The sequence below is a fragment of the Pipra filicauda genome, unplaced genomic scaffold (assembly GCF_003945595.2).
Source record: "Pipra filicauda isolate LSUMZ 115617 unplaced genomic scaffold, ASM394559v2 scaffold262_size1072369_pilon, whole genome shotgun sequence".
Taxonomy (NCBI): Eukaryota; Metazoa; Chordata; class Aves; order Passeriformes; family Pipridae; genus Pipra; species Pipra filicauda.
In genome coordinates, this window is record NW_024104379.1 from 585551 (window position 1) to 609281 (window position 23731).

The 23731-nt window shown below is 45.2% G+C and overlaps 1 protein-coding gene across 15 annotated transcripts in view; it reads left to right on the forward strand.

The window, feature by feature from the left end:
• The window catches only part of RBFOX2 (RNA binding fox-1 homolog 2), a 167237-nt gene that overhangs the window by 69360 nt on the left and 74146 nt on the right, over positions 1 to 23731 (forward strand). Inside the window, exon 1 of one of the 15 annotated variants that reach the window (XM_039382262.1) lies at positions 15871 to 15931. The exons of 13 other annotated variants lie outside the window; for them this stretch is intronic. In XM_039382262.1, the coding sequence (XP_039238196.1) occupies positions 15929 to 15931 (3 nt within the window). In that variant the 5' untranslated portion in view covers positions 15871 to 15928. Of the gene's footprint in view, positions 1 to 15870; positions 15932 to 16300; positions 16532 to 23731 lie in introns of those variants that run through there. One more of the 15 variants, XM_039382260.1, reaches the window with a different exon arrangement.

The following is a 23731-nucleotide window of genomic DNA, read 5'->3' on the forward strand; positions in this document are numbered from 1 at the left end:
AGGTTTTAGGCATGTGGACTTTGCTGAGGTAATTAGATCTATGTGGGCAATCACTGAATTATCAAAATGTGACAGCTGGATTTTTGGGGGCTGTTATTAGATCTGTTCCATAATTGTAAAGAGGGTAAGTCAGGAAGAGAACGTGCAGTAAACATGTTGTTTTCTCTTTTTAGAAGTAACTGTCATTTTCTTTGTTTTCATCTTGGTGGGGGTTACATATTTCCCTGTTCTATTGCAGACAATCTGGGACAGTTGGGTGGCAATGATGGTTTTTCTTTGTTTTGCCCAAGGTGCCTTTGGCAATCTGCCATTCTGAAGTTTGCTTCCTACGGTGTTTGCATATCTACCACATTTCTCTGCTGCAGAATAGTCCCATTCCTAGCACTGTGCTGAGGACCCAGTAGTGTATGTGAAAGAGGGTGCTGCAGCTTGATCTGCCTGTTGAGCTGTATTGCATTTTTAAGGTTCGTGCAAGTTTCTCAGAAGCTATCTAATTCAGAGCAGTTGCAGGAGGTGTGCCTGCTGTGCCCCTTCAGAGCTTGAAGTTGCAGCTTTTGCTTCATTACAATGTGAGCTTGAGATGCAGCTTAAGTATTGCCCTACTTTAACTCTGGCCTGCACACCAATCTCTAGCCTGAGATAAGTGGTTCTTTTAAATTCATGCTAAGAGACCCATAAAGCCATAGAGGCTGAAGTTTGAGTGCTGCTGATATCCAAGCTGATAATTTGGAGGGGTTGCAGTGAATTTTTGCCTTAGTAGGCCTGTTACCATGAAGTGAGAGTAGCTCCACTGCAGAGTAACTGGAGAAATGTGCATAGAACATGAGCCAAGTGCTTTGGTAGAGATTTCTTGATAGTGACAGAAAGCAGAGATATGAGTTTTCATGGGAGCCAGGAAACCATCTTTATGGCATCCTGGTTTTGGGACAGAGAATGCAGATAGTGTGGTAAATTGGGGCAAATAAACATGAGTGAATTTTTTTTGTAAAGGTCACAGAAAACTGCTGAAAAGAGCAGGTATCTTGATTGTGCAGATGGTGCAACCAGAGAAAGCCCTTGGTGTTTGTTGTCCAGGGATTTCAACTACTGTGGCTTGTTTTAGAACTTGCTGGGAGTTGAAGCTAGCCTGCAGGAAAGGACTTTGGACCGAGCTTTGTCAGCCTTTATTCTGTTCTTTTGGCTCATGGGAGAAGTGTGGGTAGCAGTTAGCTTATGTGCCTGTAGCAGACCTCTATGCCCATCTCTTGGGACTCTGTGTGAGGATAAAAAGATTTTCAGGATTTTGATCTCTCCTGCTTTCTGAGAAATATACAGGTTTCAAAAACTCCACCAAAAAAAAAAAAAAATTTAGGTGTTTGCTGCCCTTTACTATTTTTGTCTTAGTCTCAGGCAGAAAGTGATGTGAAGACAACTTCTTGCCTCTGAGCTGGCGTAGCCTCAACATACCTCTTCTGTTCTCCACCACAGCCTTATACTTCTCCACTAAAACCACTAGAGAAGGAACACAGTAATAACTAGCACCTCTGCCCCAAGAATAGTCCCTGGGGTCACTCCTACATTAAAGTATGACTTGCTGCTGTCACCATTCATTTAGTGTCTTGACTTTCCTCTTTCAGGGTAAATTGCTTCGTTTTTGCCAAACCTCGGCTTTGCATGCTATTTCTGGATCCTTTCTGTGCACTCAGCAAATGCACCAAATTCTTAACTGCAGCGCTTCTGGTATTTTGCTCTTGAATCTCTTTAGGGATGCCTGAATTTGGGATTTTTGAAGTTTTCTTAAATGGGAATGGGGGAAAAGCAGGATTCATCATCTGAAGCTTAGTAGGCAAGTGAGATTTTGAATTGAGGCCTACAGAAATTAATGGACAGATGTGTAATTCTTCTATCATGAAATTGTCATTGCAGATTTACACTGAAAGTGTCATATTCTGAATATTGCTGTGCTGTAAGTGTTTCCAAATGACTTCCTGAGATTTATTTGGTGACCTGCTGTTGTGGCAGCTAAAGGTCCTGTCTGTGTGATGTTCTCCAATTCCTCAGTTCCTGCCAGTAATGAAGTCTCGGACCCAGCTATCACGTGTAGACTGTGCTGCTTGTTTATTTCTGTCTTACTTTCATTCCATTAAGAGTTTGGTTTAATACTTTTGACATGTTTTGCCTCTTGCTTACAGTGTGTGGGCAGCTGCTCTGCTGTTCTAGTTGAACCAAGTTGAGCAGGGAATGCTTTTGCTCCTGTGTCAGAAGAACAGAATGCTGTCTGAGAAAACCTTTCCTCCAAATTCTACTTTTGTTTGTGAGGCTGGGAAGCCATTCTGCTCTATGGTAGGGATAAATTTAAGCTGATACCAGCATAATTTATTGTGTGGACATCCTTTAACTTGGAACAAGTACTTTATTCTATTTTAGTCTGTCACGTGGAAGCAATTTGATAAGCTGGGAAGTGAGGTGGGGAGGAAAATCCATAGCAAACCCGTCTCCGTTAGGAAGCAAGCGCTCAGCTGGATGAGTAAGACAGGGCCACATACTGAAATGCTCTGTGATAGTTGATCATGTGCTCCCTTCACCCCAGGCAAGGGCGGGGTAAAACGTGTTAGCTCAAATCCTTGGTGAAAGTGGTTTATCCCACGAGCATTTGCTGGGAGAGACTGGGAATGCAAGTGGCATTACCAACGGCCCCATGCGGCCACTCACTGCTAGGACTGAGGTAATGGCAGAACTGTGCTTGCGTTATGGGGGAATTCGCCAGTGCAGACCAGCCCTAGTTTGTGATTCATTCAATTAAAAATACTTGGTGAGAGTATCTCTGATACTACCATCTGGTGACTTTTAATAGTATTTATTCTTAGGAAGGTGGTTCTTTAATTAAGGAATTAACCTTAATTTTTGTAGGCTTAGTGTAGATCTGAAGAAATGCTCAGGCTTAAGCTGCTCTATTTCTAGAAGAGTCAAGTCTTTCTTTTTTGGATCTCCCCATTGTCCCCTTAAGGATCAGCTAATTGAACTGCTGCTTCTTGTTAAGTGAAAAACCAAGTGGGACTATGAGAGATAGAATGGGCAAAGCTTTTCTCTGACTGAGGTTCTGGAGCAGCCTCTGAAGTGAAGGAAAACTGTTCTTTTGTTTCCTCTTTGTCCACTGCTCCCAAAGGAATATAGAAAGGCAGTGTGGCTCTCATGTAATGTCTAAACTACGAAGAGAAAACTTCTTCTTTTCTTTGATGTTGAAATTCTGCATCTGGGCACCTTTTTGTTTCTCATGTAACAGGCAAAAAGCATTTTGATGGAGATGTAGCATTACCAAGATCAGTGCATATACAAGTGGTCCCAAAAGAAAGCTGTGATACGATGACCTTCATTGCCAAGTGGCTTAGCCCAAAAATACACTTATTTGCTTCCTGAAGCAATGCCAAGCATTTAGAGTTCTCCTTGAAAGGAGGCCCAGGCCCAACATACAGATAATTTTTTTCTGGAAAAGCTGTGTATACTTTCTTTTCCCCCTTTTATATTGTGCCTCTGAAGATAACTAAGGCGATGGAGCCTGTCTGAATTTAGAAGCTCCTTTTGGACTTGTCGCATGTTGTACTCAGATGTTCTGGAGTTGTCTCAAGATAGTGTAATTAAAACCTGTTTTGTAATGCATGTAAAACACTGGGTTGGGGTAGAAAGGAAAGCTAAAGTCGTGTCTTCTATCTGCTGCTGGTATATCCAGACTGCTGGCAGGTTTATTTTGCAACTTAATCATGAATATATTCTTGTGAGTTATTGTTCTGTTAAAGCTGCCTTCCTGGGAGCCAGCTTGTTAGCATCATGCATAAAACCTCAGTTTTGGGAGTGCAGTCTTTTGACAGAGGATTTTTCAAACTTGAGATGAGTGTTCATCACTGCCTTACGTTTTCCTTTGTAATAATTTCAGAGATAGATTTTGGGCAATCTGAGTTTTGCCTGAATTGACTCCGGGTCCTTGTCCAGCAGCTGAAATTGTGTGGGCAGGATCTGTACTTCCAACTTAAGAAAGACTCTGCCTACAGAAACCTAACTTCAGGATCGAGTGCCTTTGTCTCTTGACAGCCATGACTTTGTAGGTCGCATATTCAGAGAGCTTGGTTTCTGGTTGAGGAAGATCCAGGCTTGTCATTTCATGAGTCCTGTTTGGTATATAGGATTCTTGAGTTTGCTAATATTACTGTTCTCCTGGATGGCTGTAAGAAAGCTCAACAGAACAAAACAAAAGCCAGTTGTCCAGCAAACAAAGGTCTTGCAATATGCTGCTTTAGCAGACCAACGTCATATTCTTGTTCTGCCTCCTTTTTCCATGTCCTTCCCTAAAGCAGAGTTTGTTGAGGCTTTGAAAATAAGCAGTAGTAAAGAAGTAACTTTTTTTTAATTCGAACCTGTTCTCTTATGCTATGTATTTGTAATTGTTTTTTAAAACTGTGCTAGTTTTCCAGTCTAGACAAACCATTAATATTTAACAGCTATGTGTAGGTGATGCAGTGAAGAGCTAAGGGCGGTAACAGAATGCAGGTATCTTATGTCCATAGTTTAGAGCATGCATGGTGCCTAGCTATTAAGCCACTTTAAATGGGTTTCAGGACTACAGAGCTTAGTTAGAAAGTGTTTAGAGTGGTAGAGGCAGATGCAAACAAATTGTATCCCTCATAGGTAAATTGCCTTGCAAGAGGGGAATGTGTTGCAGCAAAAGATTTAAAGGGGAGATCTCCAGCACTTTGAGGGGAAAAGACATGACCAGGAGCTATTTTAGAACTTCGATTTTATTAAATATCGTCTGTGGTATTTTTATCTCTCAATTTTTTTTTGAAATTGTGAATTTTATCCATTAAAACTGGATGTGTAATGACTGAAGTTCCTTGTCTGCCTGTGGTATTTTCTGGCAGAAACAGCGAGTATGATGGGGCTGTTTTCTCTGCTACACATAACCTGGTATTTGCTGCCTTCTCTAACTTTGGGCTTCTTGGGCCATTTGCCAGGGGGCTTTTAGTTTCCTTGGATTCAAAGTATATTCTTGGTAATTTCATTTGTGCTAATGTGTTTTAGGCCTATTAATCCTAATGAACACAAGGCATCAGTAGCACTAACTGATCAGACAGGGTTCAGGCAAGTAGTGGCTCCTATGGCTTTACCAACGCATTTAAATTCTTTCCTGTGATGTCCTTATTATGCTAATCCAACACACTCTGGTTTACTGCTACTCCACATTGCCCAGAACTGCTAGTTTCATTTCTACTTAATGCATCTCATTCCTGATCTGCAGCACTTGCCTGCTTAACGTGTTTCACTTTCAGGGAACGCACTGGCTTGGTGCTGAGTTATTCACCTGCATAACTAATCCACCACCAGATCTTCTTGCTCTTGAGATCAGGACAACTATGTAAAACTGACAGGTTTCTGAAACGTGAGAAAAAATCAGTTTCTGCAGTTACCTGTGTATTGTCATCTTTGCTTCTACTTGCCATTTGGGAATATTGAGCTTTCCTGTGTATGCTCCGCCTACATTTATGGCCTCCCCACTTGAATCCCTAATGATTCCAGGGTAAGAATAACAACTAGACCATAAGTAATTTTTCTAGTTGTTGGTGATATTAGATTTGGAAGAAAAAAATATCATCCAGTTTTTTTAAAAACCTATAAAAAACCTTTTTTAAATACCTATTCAAACCGTTCAAACAATAAAGCCCAAAAAATGTAGCCCTAGAGAGGAATGATGACTTTCCAGTATAAATTCTTACCTGGAGTGAGCGAAAGCCATCTTTGTGCTCAGGACATGGGACTTGCCTTGGTGCAAAATGAGAATCTCTTGCAGCTCTATAGATGTAATCTTGGTATCGAGTGCTGTTTGTCTAACACTGGTATGAACTGGCTGAGCTGCTTGATCTATTTAGCTGCTATGGAAATCAGTACATACCCAGCCAGAAAATGCATCCTTGCTGGCATGTTTCCTACGTTTACATCAGTCTTTAAAAAGCAGAGACATATTGTAAGCTGCTCATCAGATCCCTGATGACCCAGTTTAGCAGATGTAGTGATTGGCTAATTGTTAAAGATGCCATTTTTGGTGAGTGAGAGGAAGAGCATCAGCCAGGCTTCTAGCGATGAAGAGTTAGAATCAGCGGAGGTAAGAGCTCTTTAGTAGGAGTAACTAGATAAGGCTTGGATTAATTTGTCTGGAGAACAGAGAATTATACAAAAGATTTATAAATTTAGTTTGTAAAATGAAACTGTTGGTGTAGTTCCTTAGTAAAGATCAATGTGGTGTAATGACTATGTAGAATGGAAATAGCTCAGACTCCATTCTGTATTGCTCTGTCCCCACAGTACCAGTTTTTATCAATTTAAAAAAAAATGTATTTGTCAAATGTCTGGAACTACTATGGCTGCACTTCCACCATCGGGAGATTATGGCTATATTATGTTCTTATAGTTGTACTTGTAATTGTGACTTAGCATGCTTGTTATAAGCAGTCTGAACAAAGCAGGCAAAGCAAAGCCCAGGGCTGTGGTCTTGCATTTTCCAAAAATGTTCCTCAGTCTGCAGACATCAAAGAGAGCAGTGTATGTGAAGGAAAATACTGGGTTTTGGGAACATTTGGAAGAACTTGTGTAATCTCCATGCCTTGCTTAGTACATGGAAAAAGGAAAATTAGGTAAATGCTGCTACAGTAGCATGTAAAACAATATCTCTAGAAAAAGTAATGGATAGGTAGGAGATAGAAAAAATAAAATCCAATGTTATGAAAAGAATAATAGAATTCAGCAGTAACTAGATGGGTGATACTCTTAGTTGAGGTAGCTGGGAGCTGTGTGATCAATAAATGCACAAACATATCAGGGTTGGGGTTTTTTTCAGGCTCCTGGCATTAGAAATAACAAATAGAGGAATCAGAGCTACTGGTGCAGAACATGAAACTGGATATTATAGGGATAATATCAATCTGCAAGAATAGTAATCATGGCTTTAACATGCATTCAAGATTATGTGTGATTCAGATAGGGTAGATGTAAAAGGTGATAGGCTGCATTGTATGCAGTAGACTGTAAAGAAGAAAGCAGAGTTAATACTGATAATGCAGGATCTGTTTCTGGTCAAATTGCTGTGGGGAAGAATGGTGAAAGAGGTCCTGGGGGAGTACTGTGAGTCTGCTGTAATCCCTCATAGGATTGGACTCGGCTACAAACTTGAGGCTCGGAAATGATATTATTCCCAGTACCATTAGAGAGATAAATATTAGTCTGAGAAACTTTAATTTCTCAGATATAGCTTGGAGAACAAATGCTGCTAATAATCATCAGGTCAAAAGAATTTTGTCACCGTAACATCATCACCTGTTGTTGACACAGTGAGTGAATTATCAGTGCTATGACTATTACAGGAAAACAAGCTATTTAGAAGCCTCCACCTCCCCACCTTTGGATGGGATGATCATGATACAAGCTTTAATACATGAAACAATATGTTTAATGAAGTCAGTGAGGTGGATTGAAAACAGCCTTGAATGTAGAATTGGAATTGTGCGGTTTGGGTTTGGTGGGGTTTTTATTGTTTGGTTGGGGTTTTTTTTTTGTTTGTTTGTTTTTAGAGGCACTTTGGATACAAATTATTGATGGTATATGTAGAGGGGGAAAACCTTCTAAGAAGAAACTTCAGCCTAACCTTATAAATGCTATTAGGTGAAAAAAAAAAATTACAAAAGAGAATTTATCAGCAGAGATTGCTGTGCCTTTAAAGTCAGTAGGGATAAAATGAGAACTGCCAAAAATCAGGCTGAATTAAACCTTGTAAATGTTGCTAAGGAAATGGGTGACAGTTTCTCAAAATACAGTTCGAGAGAAGGGAAGATGTGGGGCCACTTAGTGTTGAGGATAGGGTAGTTAATGAGGATGCTCTTGTGGTCACAGAATGGAACAAATCTTTGTTGTTTTAAGTAGAGTTGGTCATGGGAGCAAGGGCAAGATGGGTAATGGGGGTGAACCTACCATAGAAACAACTGTGCTGCACGTTCAAAGACCTTAGTTAGTGCATGTAGGCTGGGCTGGGGAGCAGGGTTGCCCGGGGAAGCAGGATGCCCATTCCCAGAAGTGAAATAACTGGTTAATGCAGTTGCAGTTCTGATACAAGTTTTGAACTATCAAATAGCAGAGCTGTTGTACGTATGGAGAACAGAAAGTGTAATAGACCTGCTGCTGGTGGGGGATGATCTGAGTAAATACAGACCTGTTGGCCCAAACTCAGCTGCATGTTGACACAACAATATTAATTAAAGGCTTGGACACAAATGAAAAATGCAATAAAAGGCAACACAAATCCATCAAAATCAGGGTGTGCCTTATCAGCCTATCTATTTTTAAGATAACCAATTTTCTTAACTTGGTAATGTGCATTTTTCTTAATGGGATGATGTCTCTTACTGTAGACAGGTTCTACACCATCTGATGTGGTGCTGCAGAGGAAAGTACTAATGAGACTAGAGAAGATGCCATTTAGTGCTGAAATTGTGAAACAGAGATAATGTTGATCTGGGTGATGTCTTTAAAAAAGAAAAAGGAGTGCAGGCTAGATCAGGTGCAAGAAAGTGCTTCTGGAGGACTGGGAATAGCAAGCCTATCATGTGACAGAGGACTGGAACAGCTGCTTGTTTGGATAGTTAGAGAGGGGATACACGAGGAAGGTTAATTGTAAGGGAAGGAGAAAATACAGCTAAGCTAGAGGACAGTACTGGCACAAGAACAGAGAATAAACAGAAATTGCTCAGGAATAGCATTAAGCTGGAGAAGAACACGGATGATCCCAGATGTTCTAGAGCAGCCTTTTTGCTGGGGTAGTGTAGCTGCAAAACCCAGTTCTAAGATACAGTGTGATACAGTTTATGAAACTTAAGAGGATGTTGTGTGATAGCAGTTGATCTGATTCTGTGTGTCAGGAGATCTTTTTCAGTCTTCATATTTCTGTAATTTTAAAATTATTCATACGTGTAAGCATCTGCAGGAACAAGGCTATGATTTTCTAAGTTACTTAACTTGTGTTACTGGAAATGCGTGAGCATAGCAGGTTGTATGGTAATGTAGTTGGACCATTATCTCAAAATAGAATTATGGAGTGCAGTGCCATCTTATATTTGACTAATATTTGTTGCAAGTCAGTGTGCAGTAGTAAACTAGTCCTTGTGGCCAGCCTTGCAGAAAATTCAGTAGTTTACTGCTGGCCAGTAAAGTCCTGTTCTATCCATCTTGGCACATGTGAGTTTAAAACTAGTTTTTGTCATTTAATTGTCTGTGGGACACAGAAGGTGTGATACTTTGTTACCAAAATGTCACCTGAGTGTCTTAATGCTGGTTAGGCAGAGTATTTAAGGCTACATCAAAAACTTTAAAGCATGGCAGTTCTATCTGGATCTGTAGTTAAAACAGCAGAGGAGCTTAGGTGATGCTCTCCCTCCTTGTTTGTTTTGCCCATTTGATGGTTATTTATAGATAGGAAGATATCTGCACTAGGATTTGGAAACATTTTATTCCCCCGAGGCCTGGTTGGAAATGACAAGAATTGGATTGTGAAATAAATGTAAGGTTTTTAACTGAGTTAGGGATTTAGTTTTAAAACCTGGGGCAGTAATATGAAGTAGCAAAAAACAGGCTACTGGAAAAGGCTCTGGGTTTGTATAAATTAATGCCTTTTCATAAAAAGATTTTATTGGAGATAGTAAATTGCTTGAGTGCATAGTAATGAGCTATGTAAAAGAATGAAGGGTAGACACCTTTTGAGCATGTAGTTACAGAAAGGAGAAGGAAATAAAGAAGTATTGGTGGTTCAGAGGAAACCAGATGCTATCTGTGCCCCGAAGCAGGGCATGTGGGGGGAGTGCTCAGAGGTAGCCAAACAGCCCTCTGAAGGTGAGGAGAAAGAGGCATAATGTGAGCTTCAGGAAGCTGGTCTGTGTCTGGGGCAAAACAAATTGGCCAAAAGCAGAATGAGATGGAAGTTCGTTGTGGGAGCCTCATCCTTTTTTCCCAGTGAAGAGATCTAGAAGCATAGCTGCTTTCCCATTTATGGGCAATTAATTTCTTTCCCTGTGCAAATCTTCACACAGAAACAATGGCTATAGAAACTTTTTTTTAATTTTTTTTTAGATGTAGAAAATGTCATGCTTTGTACTCCCCAAATCGGTCATGCTCCTGTTGTAAGGAAGAAGTGGCCCTGTTGCCCTAAGAAAGATGATGAGAGTGGGCGACAGCTGCTGTAACCACTCACCCAGCTCATAGCTGTCCTTTTCTGAGGCGTCTGAGAAAGAAAGGACAGTGGGAGCAGAGGACAAGCCAAGAGTTGTCCTGCTGGGCTGAATGGGTCAGAGGGCTGTGGATTAGACATCCCTTACCTAAATTACAAAGATCCACACATGCCAATTGTGCTAGATAATGATTCACATATTTAACCTCTTGAAGAAAAGTAAATCTTAAGTTTAACTCTTTCTGAGGGGGAGGAAATTAACAGTATGATGGAAAGGCAGCTGCCCCAGAGGTAAGCTGAGGTAGCTGTTTAGTGGTGCACAGCAGGACTACAGAAAAGGTAAAGATTAGAAATGCAAAAACCCCCTGACTTTATGCATTTAAAATGGTGTGTGGAGGGGAAATTTGGCTAGCCCTTCTTGGGTTTGATCCCCGTAACATGCTTATTGTTGAAACCTCGGAGGGAGGGGTTTTATCCCTGCTGTCTGTTGGAGGAAGGTGGGAATCTTTTGTGGGTTTGGGCTGTTAACTCTTTAGGACTCCGGGTTTGGGCCACTGGTTTTGTGCAGTGATGGGTGCAACCTTGTGCAATTTGCTATGAGAGGTCAGGGCCACTTGGCACCCCCTGGTCATGGTGTATCTTTAAAGAATCAGCAGCGGGCTCTCGGGTGTCTGGTAACGTAGCCGGCGTGTGGGGCTGGTGGGGTGAGCCTGCTGGCCAGGCAGCTCCCCATCTGTCCCCGTCGGTCAGGGAGCAGATTCCTCCCTGGGAATGAGGAGGACGGGCTTCCTAAAACGGGCACAACAACTGGCCCGGCCCAGCCTTGCCCCCTTCTCCCCACTGCTCACCGTCCCCCATGGCAGAGTTAATCCTCCCCCTGCTGCCCCCAGTTTGACTGGAACAGCTGAGGGGGCAACCCATTGGCCCAAGGCTGGGGTGATGGGGGCCATTCCAGGGCCCGGCTCCCCCCGCCAGCCCCAGTTCCGGCAGCTGTCCCTGCTTGCCTCAAGTGGGGAGAGAGGGAGAAACGTTAAATGATACAGGCACATGCTCCCTTGTGAAAGAGATCCCTTCAGTTCGAGATGTCAATGTGGCTTCTCCCCTCTCCCTCCCTCCCTGACACCAAAGGGTTTTACTATGCTAATCCCAGCACCTGTCCCTGCCGAGGACAGCAAGAAGGGTATGGGAGTGGGGGAGGAACAGTCCCATATGTTTTTCCCTGTCCTGGATTGGGAGTGTTCCCTGTGACGCACCTAGAGCCCAGAACATATGCTCTTTTCAGATCCTAAGTGCTGTTTGCTTCCTCCCAGCCTTGGCGGCAGTGGCTGCGAAGATCCTGTGTCCCCCTCTTCCTGGCAGTTGCTCTGTTTGCTGCCTGGGAATCGCAGGACACTCCTCAGTCAAGGCTTGCAGGGCCGTTTTCAGTAGGGGATTTCTAATTTTAGGAGCCTGTGCCGCCTATGGTTGAGCGCTGCCTCGCTGGATCCCAGAAGAGAGGGGCTGAGCTGTGTTGAGCCAGGCAGCTCCTTTTTATTTTCAGCTGAGCTAGTGTCAACCTGAGTGGCCCCAGAGGCCCGAGCCAAGCACTGCGCAGGGCTGCCAGAGTCCTTCCCACAAGGCTGAAAGACGGAGACTCGGATTTGAAGCTTTCAGTCCTGTGTCCATTTGGCCTTTAGCTGGAGGATCTTTGGCTATGTATGGTGTGTATTGTATGGATTACCAATACCCAGTTGTCCAGGTAAGCGAAAGGACAGTGGCAACTTTAATGAGTTTTGGTGTTTGCCCTATATGATCTTTGGACAAAATTGGAGCTTACATGCTGGTTTTGTAGAAGGACACTGCTTCCAAGCTGGGCTTGTTGGCTTGGTGTGTCCCAGGCCTCAGCAGCCCGGAGACTCTGCGGAGGGCTTTGAAACTGCTGCACGCGAGCGGTACCATTTGATATTTTAACTGAGATCTGTGTTGTTTGAGATTTGTGTATTTTGGTTTGCATTTTTTTGCCTTTTTCATTTGTTTGTTTGTTTGTTTCTAGAGGGGTTGAGCTGACAGCAAGGCTGTGCTCTGCAAACTTGTGTTGTTGCGTATCTTATTGCATTGTCGGAGCACATGTGACTTGTGCGTGTGACTGCAGCCTGTCCCACAGGGATGGTGAGCCACCCAGAGCAGCTTCTCACCTATTCTCCCTCCTCAGAAACCACCCAGAAAACCCCCATAAAAATCTTGTTTGTCACCTTTTTGCTTTTGGAGGTCCAGAGAGGATGTGTAGGGTGATAGGAAGGGGTGGGTTTGCGAGCAGCGCTCAGGGCTGGGCGAAGCCTGTATTGCAGCCTCCGCTGGGGGAGGGGGCTATATTTGGAGCATACGTGAGATTTGCTGGCCCAGTGTGTGGAGTCTTGGAGAAGCCAGAGGCTGTGGGTCAGGCTCAAATACTTTTGGAGCCAAGTGAAAGATGATGTTCTCTAGGCAGTCCTTGGCTATTCAGTGTCAGCATTCCTTGTCCTCACAGGCACCAAGTTTATCCAGAAAATGTGAAACATAGACTAGCAGTTGAAGATTATCTACCCTGAGATACATCAGATAGCCACTAAAGAGTATTTTGTTAGGTTACCTTGTATTGGGGGGTTTTATTACGCACATGAATAGAATCCACCAGCAGAAGTGTGTCTTTTGGTTGTTAAGATTTGTTCCTGATAAATTGCTTCTTTGCACTTGAAACTCTTTTTCTTCCCTCTGGCCTTGGTCCAGCTGGCAGATTTGCTCCATGTAAACTTGAGCCAGCACAGAAATGCAGGTAATGGGATGTTAAAATTGAAGGCTGTGTTTGCTTTCCACCCTTAGCAGCAAAGGGGAATTATAAGCATAGCAAAAAAAAAAAAAAAAAAAAAAAGGAAAACAACTCTGAAACTCACTGAAAGCAGAGTATTTGTGGCCTCCTCATTTCCATGATTCCTATGAGTGTTAAACTAACCCAAGCATTTAAGAGTGTGCACTTTGTCAAACTAGTGGTTAGTTCTTCACCTGTGCTCTCACCAGTGTGACTTCAGTGGCCTTGTCCTGTCACCTGCTGCGTAAACATCCTTCTCCAGCTTCTTTTCCATTAGAATTTGAATGATAGGAGCTAAGCAAAAACTGTCATGTACATCTGTGTGAACACAGAAGAGCATATAAAAGTGTCACAGGCATGTTCAGGTGGGAGCAATGAGGTTTGCCTGGCATGGTGAGGATGATCAGTTGTGCCCTGGCACTGCAGAGGCAGACTAGTGAAATTTGCCCACAGTTATTTCAAAATGCTACTTCTGCAGCACAGTAATGAAGTTTCAATACATATGTGCCTGTGATGCACAAGAAATCGTAAGAACTCACAAGTATTGGCATCCAGAGCCATTCTGAATATATTGCCTTTTGAATAAATGCAGTAAGTAGGAAGGGTTGATCTCCTGGCTCTGAGCTGTGTATTCTTCAGGCTCCCAGCCTCCAGCTCTCCTCACACTTCTCAGTTCTTTTCAGCCCCAAGATCTCCAGTTTGGGTCTTTGGTTTTGCTCAGCAGAGGGTGGCAAATGGTGATGGTAAATTCAGGAGTGGTTCCATAATTCTCATGTAGGAGAAGCTAAGTGATGGCCCATCAAACTTATTCCGCATGGCTGAGACAACACCTGAACCCCCAGCTCTCAGTGCGGAAAGGTGAGTTGCACAGATTCACCAATTAATTTTGTCAGTTTTGTTCATTATCAGGTGTTGCTCTGTGGGTTCCAGTAAAACCCAAGACAACAAAGATCTCAAGTGTTGCCAAGTCTGGTCATGTTTTGCGTGGTATTTTTGAAGCTTTTGAAACTCTCTATCAGATGTTCATTTCAGCTGGTTTTGCAGCAATTGGAACTCCTGCAGGCCAGTGTTTCTTGTTGGCTGAGCACATCCTTTGGAAATTGGGCCTTTTCTTTTGCTCAACAGGAGCAAAGGTGGATATATTCCAAGCCACAGGGGAAGAGATGCTTTCTGGCCTACAATGGAGATGAAAGAGGGAGACCAGCAGTAGATCACACTGAAGGGAATTCCCACTCTGCTGGCACATGAGTAAAGCAGTTGTACCAACTGGGTGGTGGGAGGCAATGCGAGGGGAGGGTTCAGTGCACAGTTGGGCACCTCTGTGTCCTTAGGAGACTTTTTGATGGCAAGTATTCTAGAGGTTCCTCAGGTGAAGGCCAAAATGGAGTGGAAATGATGCTATCCTGGTTAACAGTGGCAGAATGATGGTAGCATGTCATTCCTTTGTCCTGAAGGTCTGTGCTACAACACCAGATCTGGGACAAGAAGTTGCTACCTGGTGGCACAGAGGAAACTGAGTAAATACGACAGTTAAATTACCAAGTGGAGAGAATAAAGAGATTATCCTGAGTCATTTGCAGAGGTCTGATGAATGGGATGTACAATGCTGAAACCTGGTGCTTTGCCATGTCAAAGGTTTAAGGAGGTCACTGTTTTTTGCTGCTTTGAAGTGGAATTTATACTTGACCTAGAACTGTGGTCCAGAATCTCAGGTTTGTAATAGGGGAGTTAAAAACAAATCCAATACTTTCGCTGCTTTTGCAACATTGAATGTTATGTAGTACAGTAAGATACAAGTTACCAGCGATGATGAGATAAAGCAGAAAAAATGTGGACTCTGACTCAGAGGCCTGCAGGCTGTAGCCATGGGGGCTGGCTTCTTCCCAGAAGAACCACAGTTTGGTCTTGTTGGGCAGCTGGCCCGTGGCTGTCTGCCTCCATGCGCTGGTGGGATGTAAGGGCTTCTGGTGTCTTGGTCTCCTGCTTTTCATGACAGAGGAGGGGACTGGGCTGTGACACTCGCTCCCGCTCACCTCTTGCTCAGTGAGAAGGGGGAAGGGAAGGAGGAAGGGAGAGAGCCAGAGGTCAGTTTGCAGGGAATGAAATAGGGAAACTGAAAAGCACTGTGGGTCAGCACGGGCTGCCTGGAGAGCAGGACCGTAGCAGAAGCCCATGAAGCAAAACCACTAGTCTTTTTTTTTGAGTGTGTAAATTATAACTGGGCCTATTCATGTAAAGTAGAGCACATGGGGATGCAAGGTGTTACTGCACCATAATTTGACTTTTCTGCTGCTAAAGCCTGGGGAGTCTCTTGAGCACCAGGTGTCAAGAAGAGATACATCAGAGGGACAACTTGCCTGAGCTGGTTTTATCTCTGCATCATGAGCACTGGAGCATCAATACAGTCTTCTTGTCTAACCGCGGGATTGGCAGACCTGCAGTCAGCCCTGTCCTTGGGTTTCCATGGGTGCAGTGTTGGGAAAAATCAATCAGAGCATCTCAGATCCCGTCTGGCAAATGGGGTAGCAGTGTATCGCTCTGTTTTACGGGGTCGCTGGGAGAACAGATGCTGCCAACCGTGGCGTGCTCAGGTGTTATGGGCCAGATGCTTGCTTAAGATAAATAGGAGGAAAAAAAGCAAGCTGGGAAGGAGTCCAGCGGTCTCCAGTTTTTATGATGATAGAAATGCAGATCCTGGCAGGGATACTGCTTCCGGTTCATCCAACACGCTATGTAACCCACGCGTTCTCCCGTTTGTGGCAGGAGGGAGATCTGTGCAAAACTGACAGCTATCTCGCCAGCATCCTCCAGCCGGGAGATGCTCCTTGCCGGCTGGTGAGGTCCAGGTGGTGGAGGCCTGGGCGCTAGGCATGGTAGGTGCGGAGGAGCGCGGGTACGCCGTGCAGTCCTGCCGGCCGGGACCGGCGCTCCGCGGGGCCACCTTCGCTTTTGTTTCTAGCTCGCGTTTGCGCCCCCGCCGAGCCCCGTGGTTCCCGCGGGGTGGTGGTGGGGTCCCGGCGGACCGGCGAGGGGAGCGCCTGGCTGGGGCTGCGGGCGCTGCCGCGGGGGGCGGGCGGGGGGTGGCCGTGCCGAGCCGAGCCCAGCCGGGCGGGGCGAGGCGGGGCGCGGCGGGGGCGGTCCCGGCTCGCATTAATTACCTTCGGCATTCGGGGCGGTGCTTCCCGCAGCCATCTGGCTGAGCCGGGGGGGCGGCGCGGGGGGAGGGAGGGGGAAGAAGGGGAGGAACACGGGAGAAGAAAGAGAGGAAAAAGGGCTCGGGGGGCACCGCGCCGGCGAGGCAGCGCAGCGCAGGCACCCGCCGCCCGCCTCCACGGGGCTGCTGCTTTTTTATTTTATTTTTTTTATTTTATTTTTTCCTCTTTGTTTTTTTTTTTTTTTCCCCCCCCCTCCCTCCCCCCTGCGGTCGGGCTCCCCCATTTTGGTTTATGGAGAAAAAGAAAATGGTAACTCAGGTAAGGCTGGCGAGCGGGCCGGGCTGCCGGCGGCTGCCAGCCCGGCTTTGTCTGGGCGGGGAGCGGGCGCCCGGCGCGGTGCGGGAAGGAGCGGAGCGGCCGGCAGCGCTGCGGGAAGGAGCCCCGCCGCGCCGGGCACTCGGGCTGGGCGCTTCGGGGAAGGGGTTCCTGCGGTCCCCCTGGCCGGAGCAACCTCGCAGTGCCCTCTAGAGAGAAGCGGTGCGTGAGGGTGCCCCTGCTCCGTGTTAGACTAAACCCGCCTTTGAGCGGCCGATCCCGAAGGTAAACGTCTTCCCAGGCGTTTCTCCATCCGGCTGCTGGTCACCGCGGGGGCCGGGAAGACCTTGTAGGTAGCTGTAGGCGTGGGGCTGCCCGTGTCTTCCCGGGGGAAAGAGGCTGACGTTTCCTGGGGAGCGCGCCCAGCTGCCAGGGCCATCGCGCATCCACCGCCTCGCAAGGGGATTTCGTCGGACAGTGCTCGCCTTTTAAGGCTGCTGTGCGCTTTTGGATTTTCAAAAATTTTTTTTTTTTTTTTGGCATGGCATCTGCAAGTCGCCGCCGGAGGGAGCGGGCAAAGGGAGCAGCATCGTGGAGCTGAAATCCTTTGGAGTTAGGCATTATATAATGCCCCCGCAGTGCCTTGCAGAGATGGAAACCTTTGGGGGATATTCCCCAAGGGGGTGGAGGGAAGGACTCTCAGAAGGAACTTTTCTCCAGATCTGGGTTTCACAAGTGCTGTTTCGCATTGGAGCTTTGCAGGTCTTAGTCTAGGTGCATACTGCCTTGGCTTTCTTTAGCCCTGGTTGAATCCCTCTTCGTTAGCTGTTACTGAGATCCTTCCTGTCCCACTGCAAGAGGCAATGCTTTTGCTGGTGTCTGACTCAGAATGATCTGCTGCAAGAAGTGACACCCACTTTGACCCTTTCCCTCTGCCATGTTTTTGTCAGTGGCTGAAAAATAGGTCTCTATCCGCTCTGAAGGTATCTTCCCCAGACTCCCAAGCACCACCTTCTGCTTTTAGTCCCTTCCATTACACATTCCTTTTTATCTGGACCAAGGCTTTCTGTTTTGAGACAGAAGAGCTCTGCAGAAATCTCCTGAGGCTTTCTGGACCTATATTTAGTTTAGTGAGTGATGCTGAAAAGCCGTGTTTTGCAGTCAGGGTCCATTTGTGTATTGCTGCGTGCTCAGAGCCTGCCTGGTTAGGTGCAGGTGCGTACCCCTAAGCTGCAGACTGATGTGTGCACATTTCGGAGAGTCGTTCCTCACAGCCTTGTATTGCAATGTGCTCTGAGCCACAGCTGTCACGCAAAGAGCCCGTGTCTGTGCAGTGCAAGAAGGTGCCTGGGTCACCAGTATGCAAGAGTGTGTAGTTCGTGTGTGCCTAGGACCAAGCACCCTGAAGCATGAGCCTGGTGGATTGGAGACATGTGGAGCTGGGAAGGATGGGATGCTGCTGGAGCGCTGGCTGAAATAGGGGAGGGTATAAACTCATCTAAAGGTTTGGGATATTCTGATAGACTTCTGGGAAATCTGTCTTCCATGGAAATTGCTAATTTATTGACCTGGGGAAGGAGGTATCAAGACTGTGCATTATTAGTATTGTTTGACCTTGAATTACAAACTGTCTTAGGAGTATGTGCTATCTAGGATAGGTTTTCAGGATCTGTGCTGTGTATTTACACACTGATGCTGAAGAAGATCCATATTTAAAAAAACAGTAGGGGAGGAGAGCTTGGACTGTGTGTCAGTTGGGTATCTGGATGAATGACGGATAACCCTTGTAATGCAGAGTTGAGGAAGACAGCACAGGTGAGTTCAGCTATAGCACAGTGTTGCCTTCTCTCAGGGGAGCATTTGGCTTGCTAGGCTGGTCCTTAGCAATAGTTCACTGCAGGTTTGGCTGAATGTGGGGCTGAAGGGGCATGGCAAATCCAAGATAATATCCCCAGCCACGTTATTTTCATTCTGCAGTGTTGTTTGAAGCAGTGGAATGGCCTTACTTACAACTTGTGAACTGATTTCCTTGGGGCTCTTTCTCATTTATGAAAAATAAATATTGTTGGTATGTTAAGCTGGTAATTGCCAATGAATGAATACAGTCTCTTGTTCCTTTTGGTTCAGTCTCCAGACATTATTGCCTGCCTGGTCTGAGTTCTGTTGTGTTTTAGGGAGCAAGCTTGCCTATCTCTCTTGGAAGTCTGGAAGATCAGCTTCTATAGAGGCATGAGAGGCTGGTAGAACAAAGTAAACATGAGTGTGTGGAGTGGGAAGACTAGAAACAGTGATGGAAAGAAAGAGAGATGCTGGAAGGCAGAAACATGCTTGAAAAAGAGGAAACCAAAATTGCTAATGAGAGCAAGAGCTCAGATTCATTAACAGAAAGTACCCTTGCCTTATCCCCCTTAATCCTAAATCAGTGAAAATGAGTGTTAAACGAGGCCCAGTACATTATGTGCTAATTGCAGATAAAAGAGAGATTCTTCTGTGGATGGGAATTATATGCTAAAAGGCTTTTTCTCCGTGTGGTGCATGGTGAGGTTGCTGGCTTGCATAGAGCACAAAGCCCTCCCTTTCTTGGACAGCCCAGTGCCTTGCTGGCGTTTTCCTCCGAATCTGTTTCCCATCAGGGCTGGGAGAGGGGGAAGGTGTCGAGCATCTCAGAGAGTGGGGAGGGAGCTGCTGCCTCCTTAAGGAGTCCCGGACGCCAGCCCATGTGGCAGCCCTGGCAGCCGGTGTGTGTGTGTATGTATGTATGCCTGCCTTTGTAATGAATCCCCCCCCCGCCCCCCGCCATTGTCTGCTCCCCTCCCTGCTGTCGGCAGTGGAACCTTTCACCTGGGCTGCTGCCTGCTGGCGGGCCTTCTTCCAAGATAGGAAGAGGAGGAGGAGGAAGGATTGCTTGTGGTAATTAAAGCCAGACCAGGGAGAACTGCTATTTTCCGACCGCAGCACCCCGTTTTCCGTCTTTCTCTGTCTTGAGTTCCAGCTTTTGATGTGGGTGTAGGCAGAAACATCTGAAGGTCCGCTTTTGTGCAGCTGTAGGATCACCAGTCTCCATTTTGTGGCACCATTTGAAGCATCTTCACTGCCCTGCCTGCCAGCATGCCCCCTCTTGTCCCCCCCAGCACCCCTTGGAGGCTCCAGCTAGCGCCGTTTATCTTGGCACGTGTTTGACTTGCTACACTCTGCCCAGGGCTTGGGGAGGTGATGGCGTTTGTGGCTTTGAGACTAATTTATGTCCTTGTTAAAATGAACCAGCAAGCAGCCTCATTTTTTCCAGAGGTTTTCTTCCCTTTCCCTTCCCCCTTCCATAACCCTTTCCCTCCCAGATCCCGTGTGTAACTGTGAGACAACCTTGTGCAGCCAAAAGTTGCTTGCTCAGTCAGTGATTTTTTTTTTTTTAAATTAAAAAAAAACCCAATTGCAGTGCTCCTTAAATGGAGATCTTATTTAAATCAGAGCAGCAGCTGACTCATTAAAGGCCTCTGTCTCCTTTTCATTTCTCTGCCTCATTCCTTTTCCCTATCTTTCTCCATCTCCTGTTACAGTAATGGTGTGATAAAACAGATCTTTGTCTGAACTCCATGTTGGGATCATGCAGGGGGTGTGTATTTGAAGGGGGAAGACAGGAGATGGGGAACCCTGTCACGACAGCCACCTTGTGCTAGCTAAAAGTGTACAATGCATCCCATTATAGGAGACCGTCCTCCTTTGTTTGAACTGTCTGTAAAGGAGATGAGTCCCAGAACAGTCTCCCTCCTCCCATCCCTGTATGTCTGCTTTAGGTTCTGTTCCCCCCCAGGCAAGATGAATGCTGCAGGATTCCCTTGCTCCCCTAAAAGAAAGAATTGAAAAAGAAAAGCTTTTTCCGTGTGTGGTGGAAGGCCTCCTTTTTTTCCTCTCTGACTTCTCTCAGGAGCTACCACTATTCCCTTGTCGCTTTTCCCGGCTTTGAGGATTCCATCTCCCCTTTCCTTTGGGGCCACTTGTCCTTGCTGTTTGCTCCTTGCTCTGGTGCTACTCTTGCAAACTTGCATGAGCTATCTGAGGGGGATTGCTCTTTCCTCTGTCCGTGGACTTGTGCTCTTCCCCTTTCTTTGCTGTTCAGAAAGTGGTGCTTGTTTGCATGGTATCTGACTCAGTGCCTGTACCTGTCCCCTAGCTTTTGCTTCCCTTCTACTGTTTCTTGTAGGACTTCTTTTAGTGCTGCAGACACCATTGTCAGCATCAGAGGTTTGTGTGAGAGGAATCCTGGCCAGTCACTTTTCCAGGAGAATCTCCCTGGGGAATGTAAAGATTAATTTCTATCTCACTTTCCCAGATGTTAGGACATGGTTGCTTGAGGTGGGGCTGTGCATTGTGTCTATAACTGTTGTGATACTCACTAACTCCTGATTAAGAAGGGCTTACAAATCAGTGGGGCCTGTCAGAACCCAGTGAGTGTTTTTTTTAAAGTCCTTCTACCACCTGAGCTGAGCACTTTCGCATGCATTGGAGTAGAAGCAAACTGCTGCAGGCACTTGCAGAGCTGCCTTGGGATGGCAGAAGCTGTATTCAGCGTTGCCTAGGCAGGATGGAGATGTGAAAGGGAACTTGATACAGCACTGCCATTTCCTTGAGTCCCTGTCCTAGAAATAACCTCGCTGCTCCCTAATGCATTTCTCCTGCAGGTGACTAGGTATCTATCCCCAGGAATTGAGAAATGAGGATGCCTAAGTTTGCTGTGATATTTGTTGCCAAGGCTGTGTAAATTTAACATACTGTTGAACTGTATTTTAAAAACTATTAATTTATGAAGTATTTGGATCAGTGAAAAGGCTGTAGTGAGCTACCAAAAATTATGAAAAGTTCAAGGTTGAGAAGGAGGGAGGCCCTTAAAACCAGCAATGTCTTTCCCTCCAGGTTATTAATTCATGATGGCTCCATTGTACTTAATTAGTATTGACCAGTCTTCTATAAAATTCTAACACCAGTGCAATGGGTGTGTCTGCATGTGATGTTTTTCAGACATGGATTCTGGTCTTATTAGCCACTTCAGGTAAAATGCTCGATGTTCCTGTTTTAGATCCATTTTCAGCAAATGATGTGTGCAGTTGGCTGCCCCTTTGCAATGAGTTCCGTAACCTACTTACCTCCCAGCTGCAGAGTCACAGAATTCACTAACAGGCATCCCTTGAAGGTCTTAAGTAATGGGAAAGAGATGGTTAATTTGCCTCAGTCTGCTCTCAAATATTATGTAAAAGGATGTAGTCGGTATTCTTCCCATATGACATGTTCCTTGGAATTAGAGTAGAGAAATGTTACCTTTCCTACCAGAAGTATGTTGGTGTCCTCCTGTAGAGTTATTTATGATCCTGTCCTGTGCAGGATGGTGTTTTGCTGGGCTTCTCTGGAGGTTATTCTATGACCAGTGAGAGCAGGGGATGTATAGGCTGGTTTTGTAGGGTTCACAGAAACTAGAGCGATTATTACTCAACTGAAAGCTTTTTGAAGAAATAGACTGTGTTTTGTCTGTGTAAAAGAAAATGGAGTAAACGCTGTGCTTGCTAAACAGCATGCGTTAATACCTGATTTTTTTTCTTTGCAAAATTGTCCATTGAGCAATATTATTCTCAAACTGAATTGAGAGTGATCAAGATGGCGATGGGAAGGCACTCCAATTCCAGGGCATTTCCATATTTTAAGCTGGGAAAGAAACCTTCATTTGTTCTCTTTATTTCTGTGTCTATTTATGATACTCTTTAATAACATGATTGTATGCTACTTTTTTCCACAAGAAAGAAAAGAAAAACCAGACAACCCTCTACCAGTCCCCATGAGCTTCAGTATATGTGGCACCATGATGACCTCTGCAAGTTATCTGTGGCAGAGCTGGCCATCCCAAATGCATCCCATAGACCTCTGCCACTTTTACTGAATGTGTAATTAGTTGTCCTTTTCTGTGCGGGCCGGCTTGGTCAGTGCTTGCCAGTTGTATATTTGCTGACAGCAGAGGAATGGTCTTTTCACAGTATGAAGCTCTGGTTTAAGCTTTGGGGCTGTACACTGGTATGCACATTTTCCCCTCTCTTCCATCCCCGCGTGACCTTTCCTGTCTCACCTTTGCCTTCCATCGTTGATTGATGGATACATCTTCTTCCTCTCACTCTCTTCTCATGATCCCTCGTCAGTAGCTTGTCCCATACAAATGTGTATCTGTGCTCTCCCTGTCTCCATTCCTCTTCAGTTAAATGCCCTCCTGTTTTGGCAGACTACTGCTTTACTGCTTGAATCGTTTCAGTTCCTTCTGAAGGAGCTGATTTTTAGACCTGCTTATTCTTTCTCTGCTTCTCTTCCTCCTCCTCCCTGTCCTCACTACAGTCTCCTTGTCATAGGTTTTTTTAATTCTCCACCTCCTTGCATTCCTCATTTAGTTTGCCTTCTCTGTTCCTATTGCAGTCGAACTTGTCTGTTCTATCCCTTTGCTCACTGTCACTGTCTGTCCTGTTAGTGCCCAGGCTTCTTGTCCCAATTTACTTACCTCCTGCTGTGCTTACAGGTCTGTTTCTTGGGGTTTTTTGGATTTGAGGTAGGAAACTGCTACTTCATGTTACATCATCCCTACAAAGGAGATGGTGCAAAGTACAGGAGATGGGTCATCTCCCTGCTGTCCTTGATCTACAGACCTGGATCTGATATGGCTGGTATCTCCTGTGAAGCTGTGGACGAGCCCCGAATGAGGGCATGAAATCACAGAAAATGGGGTGCAAGCAGCACTGCCAGCCACCCTCAAGAGCATCTCTGTTTCCTGTTAGAATAAACAACATCTAAACCATTCCTGATGGCAGGTAACCTGCCTTAAAAAACATTTGCAATGCCACTGCCAGCCTTTCTGAGCATTGCTAAGTCTTTCCTAGTATTTAACATAAAACTTTTTTGCCACCATTTGTTCTTTCCATAATAAATATAAAGAATGGATCAGTTCTTTCCTTTTCAGCAGGTTTTGCATAATTATTACTTTACCTTTTATTTTTAGCCAGTTTGGACCATTGCATACAGCTGTACTAGCAGATTTAGCTGATAAAATATAAGACAGTACTGTAGTTTTCCATAGCTTTGTTATAATGTTGGTCAGATTTTGGTGGTTTTTTTTTTTAGTGTGGTTGCTAAATATAGATTCCTGAAGTGCAAGTTTTTCTGTGAAATATGAAGTCCTCA